The sequence below is a fragment of the Microcaecilia unicolor genome, chromosome 2 (genome assembly GCF_901765095.1).
Source record: "Microcaecilia unicolor chromosome 2, aMicUni1.1, whole genome shotgun sequence".
In the NCBI taxonomy this organism is placed as follows: domain Eukaryota; kingdom Metazoa; phylum Chordata; class Amphibia; order Gymnophiona; family Siphonopidae; genus Microcaecilia; species Microcaecilia unicolor.
Genome location: NC_044032.1, coordinates 277,371,043 through 277,380,413, shown reverse-complemented (window position 1 = coordinate 277,380,413; position 9,371 = coordinate 277,371,043). Strand labels below are relative to the sequence as shown.

General features: G+C 40.5%; 1 protein-coding gene across 1 annotated transcript; it reads right to left on the bottom strand.

Moving 5' to 3' along the window:
• Window positions 1–7,292: 7,292 nt before the first annotated feature.
• On the bottom strand, window positions 7,293–8,780 carry LOC115462015. The gene is given in 4 exon segments (XM_030192063.1): window positions 7,293–7,738; window positions 7,741–7,966; window positions 7,969–8,136; window positions 8,592–8,780. Coding segments are annotated over 4 exon segments (1,029 nt in total).
• Window positions 8,781–9,371: the final 591 nt, after the last annotated feature.

Here is a 9,371-nt window from a genome sequence, read left to right as displayed (position 1 = left end):
ACGTTAGTAACAACGAGGGTTGAGGAAAACCAAAGGGTTGTTTTATCTTCACTGGCTCCAAAAAAAACCCCTTATTTCTTAGAATGTGGATATAAAAATGTTTTTTTAGGAATTTACATCTGAAAGAGTTTTTCTCAGAACATGAATTCTCTACTAGCACCAACTCTAGAGTATAGAATAAATCGACCTGGATCCCCCCGGTACCTATGAGCCCCCCCCCCCCCCCCTTTGTCTGTATTTAAATCATTGATCATCAAGGAGGTTGAAGAATATACAACTCAACCTATTCACCAACATCAAAATTTGACTAAAGATGAGAAAAAAATTCTAAATGACCTTAGAAGCAACTGTAATATCAGGATTTGTCAAGCAGACAAGGGGGGTGCAGTGGTCATTATGGACATGGAGGATTACGATAATGAAGTGTATCGCCAACTTATGATCCCCACAGATTACACTAAGCTTGAGAAAGATCCTACTCCAATTTTAAGGGCATCACAGAAGAAGCAGTAAAGTCGGGCTATTCACAAGACTTTAACTAAACCTCTTGGATGCCTGATTGTGTTGACTGTAGGTTCAGTATTGGAACCTCTATCTGTGAATGCGGATACTTTTTTAAGACTGCTAGTGACTAGAGGCCCCACATATATTAGAGATTCTTCTGATTTCCTTACAAAGCTGGGTGCGGTGCAGAATTTACATAAGATCACTTTTCTGGTCACTCTAGACGTCAAAGCACTCTATACTTCCATCCCTCAAATGGAGGCACTTCAAGTTCTCTATATTCAACTGCTAGAAGCAGAACCAAACCACTGTATTTCCACCTCTTTTCTTATATCATTGATTGATTTGGCTTTGAAACAAAATTTTATCAAATACAGAGACAACTTTTTTCAACACGTCTCAGGTGTGGCGATGGGGGCCACATTTGCCCCTTCAGTGTTGAACCTATTTATGCAGGATTTTGAGACAAAATGGAACCTTCATAATCAATTCTGGGAATCTATAGCTATGTGGGTACGCTTCATAAATGACGTGTTTGTTTTATGGACCAGCACAGAGGAAAGACTGCTTCTATTTTTTGATTGGCTGAATACATGTCACCCAAAGATACAATTTACTTTGAACTACCACTCTACTCAAATATTCTTGGATATTTTGATTTCGAAACAGAATGATAGTCTGATGACCTCTGTGTTTAAAAAGGAAACAGATCAGAACACGTTCCTTCATTTTTCAAGTGACCATTCGCCATCTCTAAAACGCAGCCTCCCCTATTCCCAATTTCTTAGATTTCGTTGAATTTGTACTAATCTATCTGACTTAAAAAATGAATCGAAAGCATTTAAAGCACGTCTTCAGAAGCAGGGTTATCCTAAGCAAGTTATCCACAAAGCTTACACAAGAGCACGGTTCTCAGAGATTTATTGTTTATTCCTAAATCTACAAGTAAGGAAACAGATGACTCTATGACCTGCATCCTTAAGTATACCCCGAGTACTGAAAAAGTTTCCAGAATTATCAAGAAGCATTGGAACATTTTGAATGTGTCACCTGCTTTTCCTCGGACATATTTACATTTTGCCTTCACAAGAAATTCCAAGCTGAAGAAACTTGTAAGTCGGATGGATATCTCCAAGACCATTCAGAAAAGGATATCAAAAGACAGCCACACAAGATGTTCGCAGTGCTTCCTGTGCTACAATACTTTGGAAATAAGAGATTACTTTATTCACCTTGAAACACACAAAAAGTTTTTCTTGAAATCCAACACCATATGCTTATCTGACTATTTGATTATTTGTACTTGTCCAAAGATCTATGTTGGAGAAACTACTCATCCTTTACGAAAACGCCTATCTGAACTTAAACGCTGTTTGAAGAGATCCAGATTGGAAGCACCGATTGTGTCACATTGCCTTGCCATGGGGCATAGTTTTTCTTCCCTCAAAGTCTGAGCTGTTGATCAGATCTCAGCAGACTCCACTGGCACACTTACCTGCTTATAATCGAAAGAGAAAAACACCTATATTTTGACCCAAATCGGGAGATGGGCGTTTTTCTGGCAAAAGCGCCCAAATCAGTATAATCGAAAGCCAATTTTGGACGTTTCCAACTGCACTCCATCGCGGAAACGAATAAAGTTGACGGGGGCATGTCAGAGGTGTGTCGGAGGCAGGACTGGGGCGTGGTTAGCAGCTGAGGAGAGATGGGCATCTTTAGCTGATAATCGAAAAAAAGGCATTTTTACCGCGATTTTGGGTCACTTTTTTTGGACCCTTTTTTTTCACGAACAAGTCCCAAAAAAGTGCCCCAACTGACCAGATGACCACTGGAGGGAATCGAGGATGACCTCCCCGGACTCCCCCAGTGGTCACTAACCCCCTCCCACAAAAAAAAACATTTTAAAAACTTTTTTCCCAGCCTGTATGCCGCCCTCAAATGCCGTACCCACCTCCATGACAGCAGAATATGTTTGATCCTCTCACAGCCTTTCCCTGGGTCAGATGTGGCTCTCGGGTGCACTACAGGGTCACATCAGCATTGCATTGTGGTGGGTGTAGGGTAGTGGGCTCCGTAATTCCACTAGCTTGTGGCAAATGCTCACGATGTTGGTAGTTGGTAGCCTGTACTCCCATGGTGCTTTCCCCCCTGCCTACTGGGTCAGAGTGTGCCCTGTTGTGTTTCCGGTAGTCCATGATGTAAAGGCCATTTTTGTTAGCCAGTTTTAGATCCCTTCCATGTGTTAGCCACGTTAGAGAACTTAGTTCTTACCTTGAATGTGGCTGAAAGAGGACATTGTACAGCATTCTGCCAGCTCTGACCTGCTAATCTCAGTACCAGGGAGACTCGTTGCCAGTGGTGGGGCAGTACCTATGATCTGCAGTTAACTGTGAGTAAACACGGTTATTCCAATAAAGGACATTTTCAGAGAGATTAGTCTTCAGGTGTAAACTGGTGTGCCAATGTTATACAGCAGTAACAAGTCCTAGAGGCCTGCATGTATGCAGGTCCCTGGAGCACTTTTAGTGGGTACCGCAGTGCACTTCAGCCAGTTGGACCCAGGCCCATCCCCCCCTACCTGTAACACTTGTGCTGGTAAATGGGAGGCCTCCAAAACCCACTGTACCCACATGTAGGTGCCCCCTTCACCCCTAAGAGCTATGGTAGTGTTGTACATTTGTGGGTAGTGGGTTTTGGGGGAGGGGGTTGGGAGCTCAGCACCCGTGGTAAGAGAGCTATGCATGTGGGAGCTTTTTCTGAAGTCCACTCCACTGACCTAGGGTGCCCAGTTGGTGTCCTGGCATATCAAGGGGGCGAGTGTACTACGAATTGTGGCCCCTCCCATGACCAAATGGCTCAGATTAGGACGTTTTTGAGTTGGGCGTTTTTAGTTTCCATTATCGCTAAAAAATACCAAACGCCCAGCTCAAAAACGTCCATTTTTTTCAAAATACTGTTCGGCCCGCCCCTTCACGGACCCGTTCTCGGAGATAAACGTCCATGGAGATAGGCGTTTCTGTTCGATTATGCCCCTCCATGGAAGCTAATACAGAGGAAACAATTGTGGATATTCTCATTAAACACAGAAGAACCCCGATGCTTAAACCTGCGATTAGAGTGGAGGAGTTTCCTCTGATATAAACTCTGATATAATCACTTTTTAACATCTTTTTCAAGATTGTTTGCAATTTTGTAAAGATCCCAAAGGTTTACTGGGATAGTTCCCTTTGTAACGCAATAATTTGACTCTATTTTTATTAAGACAATAGTAAAAAAAGGCCCGTTTCTCAAACCAATGAAATGGGCGCTAGCAAGGTTATCATCTAATGGCGATTATGATTTTAAGGGAACTGTTAGGAAGAATGTGCTGTGATGATAAAGAATAATTGGGAAGGGTGTATAATGAATAATATAGTCCAGGGGTATGACATGTGGATTGTTTTCTTTTTTTTTCTTTTTTAATCTTTGTGTTTTTTTTTAATTTTTATTTATAGTATATTTCCAAAAAGCTAAAGAATATGCAGAAATTTAAAATTTTGTATTAGAAATATAATGCTTGTTTACATTTGCAAGATTTCTTTATAAACAATATTTTTAGTGAAAACTTTGTTACATTGAGGGAAAAGCTTTCCTTGTTCAGGACCATCTATGACTTTTACAATTGCATCAGAAGAGTTTTGAACTCTTGAAAATGCTACATGCTACATGCATACATGTGTAAACACTGGTTCTGGGAGGAAAATGCCAACTTTTTCAAATGTTTGTCCTTGTGACTTGTTAATTGTCATTGCAAAAGCCAATTTCACAGGAAATTGTTTTCGACGTAATGTAAATGGGAGGTCAGTGTTAGATAGTGTTAGTTCAATACGTGGGATAAAAACAGTACCCCCTGTAGTTGACCCAGTGATTACTTGACTAATAATGAGGTTAGTTTTTAAGTCTTTTACTATTAAGCGAGTTCTGTTACATAAACCTCGCTTAGTATTTAAATTCCTGAGTAGGATAATTATCAGGCTTATTTTCGAAAGTGATCGCCAACAATCTTCCGAAATAAATCGGGAGATCGCAGGCGATCTCGCAAAAGTGGTGAAATCGGTATAATCGAAAGCGGCTTTTTTGACACCATCGCCTCTTTCCCGTCGTCAAGCCGGCGAAAGTTCAAGGGGGCGTGTCGGCGGTTAAGCAAAGGCAGGACATGGGCGGACATGGGCGTGGCTACCAGATGGCTGGCTTTTGCAGACAATGGAAAACAAAAAGCGGCGTTAATCAGTATTTCACAGGGTTTACTTGGTCTTTTTATTTTCATGACCAAGTCTCAAAAAGGTGTACCAACTCACCAGATGACCACCGGAGGGAATGGGGGATGACCTCCCCGTACTCCCTCAGTGGTCACCAACCCCCTCCCACACTAAAAAAATTTAAAATCTTTTTTTACCAGCCTGTATGCCAGCCTCAAATGTCATACCCAGCTCCCTGACAGCAGTATGCAGGTCCTTGGAACAGTTTTTAATGGGTGCAGTGTACTTCAGGCAGGCAGACCCAGGTCCATCCCACCCTACCTGTTACGCTTGTGGTGCTAAGTGTTGAGCCCTCCAAACCCCCCAAAATCCCACTCTACCCACATCTAGGTGCCCCCCTTCACCCATAATGGTTATGGTAATGGTGTAGAGTTGTGGGGAGTGGGTTTGGGAGGGATTTGTTGGGCTCAGCTCCCAAGGTAAGGGAGCTATGCACCTGGGAGCTATTTGTGTATTTTTTAAACATTTTTAGAAGTGCCCCCTAGGGTGCCCGGTTGGTATCCTGACATGTCAGGGGGACCAGTGCACTACAAATGCTGGCTCCTTCCATGACCAAATGCCTTGGATTTCGCTGGGTTTGAGATGGCCGGCATTTTTTCCCCATTATCGCTGAAAAACAAAACCGGCGATCTGAAACCCGGCGAACTCTGGCATTTGGCCTGGCTAAACCGTATTATCGAAAAAAAAAGATGGCCGGCCATCTTTTTCGATAATACGGTTCCGACCAGCTGTTGCGCCGCTGCCAAAATAGATCACTGGTGATCTATTTCGCCGGCGACATTCGATTATGCCCCTCTATGGCTCCAATTTTTAAATGCAGTTTATGGCAAGGCATGCCAGTTGGAGTTTGTTCATGAAGGAATTCTACAGGATAAAACTGATGTTCCTCATCATTGGAGTCATGAATGGAGTCCGAACTTAAATAAGTAATTGTCTCACCTTCTAAAATATTTAGAACAGCCTCATTTATCTTGTCAACATGTGCATTTTTTGGGCAAAGAATAGCCTTTTTAGCAAAGTTGTAAACAGTATCTGAGGTAATTTTTTCTCCCAAAACGGCATTAACTATATCGCCGTCACAAATGTGCTTCTGTGGGATTTTGATAATATCTTTGAAACCATCTAGACATGGAAGATTTCCGCCTGCTAAAGTAATAAGCCAGTTGTTGTAATCTGGGTCTACAGAGCGGACGGTGTTGTTTAATTTTAGTATTTCAAGTTTTCCTATAGTTTAACTTAATGCTGGCTTCAATAATGTGAGCTCAATCACCATGTGGTACCACTGGTAGAATTTGTCGAAAATATCCACCAAGGAGAAGAACTTTCCCGCCAAATGGTTTCTGATTGTTCATGATGTCTTTGAGGATTCTATCTACAGCAATAAGTGCCATACTGGGTGCCATGGTTGACTCATCCCAAATAAGGATTTTAGCATCTCTAATGATGGAAGCATCATTTGATGTTAATCTGATACTTGATGTTGACGTTTCCAGTAGAGGAACAGGTAACTTCAACTGTGTTTGTCCTCCTGGAAGGAGATTTGCAGCAATTCCTGTAGAAGCAACAGGTAGTGCAATTCCTCCATCTCCTCGGATGGAGCTCAGGATAGTATTATACATATATGTTTTTCCACTTCCAGCAAGACCGTCTAGGAAGATTCACGTGTGGGTTATGTTTTTTGTATTGCAGGCAGAACGTATAGTATGAAATGCTTCCATTTGTTCATTATTTAGTTTTTCTACCATTTGTTCAGCTTTCTGCTTTTCATCTCCAACATTGAAGGCAAGTTTAGGATCTTCTATTCTGTGGATGACTGTTGGTAAACCAAAGTGTTCAAGTTTTTTGCCATGTGTAGTCAGAACAGCTTGGATTTTCTGAAGGCTCAATTGTTCACAAATTGAGCAATCACCTTTGCAACCATGTGTTGAAAATCTTGTGTCATATTAAGTTTGTATTTTTGGAAAATTTGGAAAGCATTTGATGTATGCAAAAACGTGTCTGATTTGCTGTGGCATGCTGCATGTGAGTACATTGTCTAAGGTGTTCTCCCACAGAGCTTCATCGTCAATGAGCCCCATTTTCTTGGCTGCATCTTGAAATGTATTATAAAGAACACATGCAACTGTTTTTAAGTCTTCAAAGGATATAGCCCCTGGTTTGTATAGTAGAATTAGCCTTACACAGTAACGGTCAGGGTCCGCTGAAAAATGAGCTGCATACATTCTCCCAATTGTTTTGTCATGTTCTGCTTTTCTACATTTCCACTTTCATTCTCTTTTGTCGAAAGTATAGTACATAGGAATATCTACATACAAAATGATCTTCTGCATTAAGTTTAAACCATGCTGTTAAAGTGGTGTCCCTGGTTCTGGCTCTTTCTACTGCAGCCTCAACTTCGTTAGGGTGAAAAACAATGCTTTGTTGATCTGGTAAGTGTACTTCCAATCTCTGGATAGTATGTGATTGGTGATGCATTTCAAAAACGTTTAATCACCATGCAGCTTCAGGAGCACTAACATATCTAGAGTCAGTAAACGTTTTAATTTCATCATGTTGTAAAGTTTGGTGCTCTGTAATAACCACATTGGCACAATCATGTCCTTTATAGACATATTTAAAGAAGTACTTGACACTTTTAATAGATGCACATACTTCCACATTTATATGGGAACTGTACTTTAAAAGTAAGTAATGGTTATAAGGGACTACCCAACTGTTATTAATTAATTTTCCATTTAAGCGTGTACCGACGCTGTAATCCCTTCTGCGGTATTTAGGATATCCGTCACAGTTTTCAATAGTTTCTTTTTGGAATGGTTTTGGAAACTGTTTAGAGCACTTCCCATAATGCATGCAGGGATAATTTAAGTTATGGTCACTGCATGGGCCATGTATCATATGTTTAGCAACTGTTGCATGGAGATGTGGAAAGTTATTTCAGGAATTTCAGCACATACGATTTTGTCAATTATTTCCTTTCTTTTCGGCTTGTCTTCCTCTTTCATGATAATTAATATATGAGTGTGAGGTAAACCACTCTTTTGAAATTCAATTACATGAATTTTTGCAAGAGGGACACCAAGTATATGTTTTTTGCATATATCGTGTAGTAACTCTTTTAGTTTTAAATGAAACACCCTTGTCAATAAGTCAGGTCGAAACATGGTGCCTGACCTTTTTTTAGATTTTGTGTAATTTCTTCCCATCTTGGGTTGCAGGTCATAGTAATGAGCAGATCTGGCTTGCCATATTTGCAAACTATTTTTATTGCATCCTGAAAATTTTGATGCATATTTCTTGGGCTGCCAGCAAATGATGATGGTAAAATAAATGCCTGGCCAGGTATAAATCCTCCATTTGCAGCTTCACTTGCAAGGTGGTCAATTAACCCAGATTATTTTTCAACTCTTAAACAGTTTTTGATTTTGTCAAATATAATTAAGTCTGTTTGCCTCTGTTTTAATATATGCATCCACAAAATATTGTTGCGTTAGTTTTCCTGCACTAAGAAAAGGATTGAATTTGTCTCTTATTGCCAAACGGTACCCATAGTACTGCATTTGCATAACTCTTAGTCTTGGGTTGTTTGATTTGCAACGGAGGTACAGTATACATTTTGGTTGTTTAGACAAAGGAATATGTATCCCCCAGCTCTGATCTCCATATGGAAAGAATAATGGATATACCATTGGTTCTAGATTGGGGTCCAACACACTGATTATCTCAGTTTTGTTTTCTTCATTTGGCTTGTTTCGGTTCCCCATCTATATTTTGAAAAATGAAAGCCACCTCATTGGCTCTAGGGGCATTGTATCGTCTTGAATTGTTTTTGCGATCTTGAACAATGGCCATTGAAACTGTTGGAGGTTCTATTCTTCTTCGTTGTGCTTCACATATGCATTCATTTTCTACTTCATACAGCATCTTGCATATTTCTGCAAATGGATTTTCCCGTGCCATAAAAATTGCTTGTCTCATTAATGTATGGTTGATGTGTGCATTTGTTGAGATTCGTAGTCTCTGAACGGTTGCTTCATCAGGATCAAGAATATATAATTGAGCAAATTGTCTTTGATTGTCATTTTGGGGATGTAGTGCTGCTGTTCTATGCTAAACAGTACCATTAATTCGAAAACATTAAGGGCCATATCCTGGTGGTGATGCAATGTTAGCTCCCATGGAGGCAAAAGCTAAGGAACTATTACTGGACCTAATGTTTTGTACAAAATTCTTTGAATATTCATGTTCCCCGGAGAGAAGCTGTTGTATTAATTCATTGTACCTAATTTCTGGAAGTTGTACTTTGCCCTTACTACAACATTGTGTAAATAGGTTGTCAGAAGGTGTTTCATTGTGAAAATGTTTGGCATTGCAAAATATACAGACTGCATTCATTGGACCACAACTATAGTATTGAGTTTCTTTCTCATTGATGTGGAGGGGCATAATTGAATGAAAACGTCTATCTCCATGGGCGTTTATCTCCGAGAACGGGTCCGTGAAGGGGCGGACCGAACCGTATTTTCGAAAAAAATAGACGTCCATGTTTTATTCGACAATTTGTGAGCT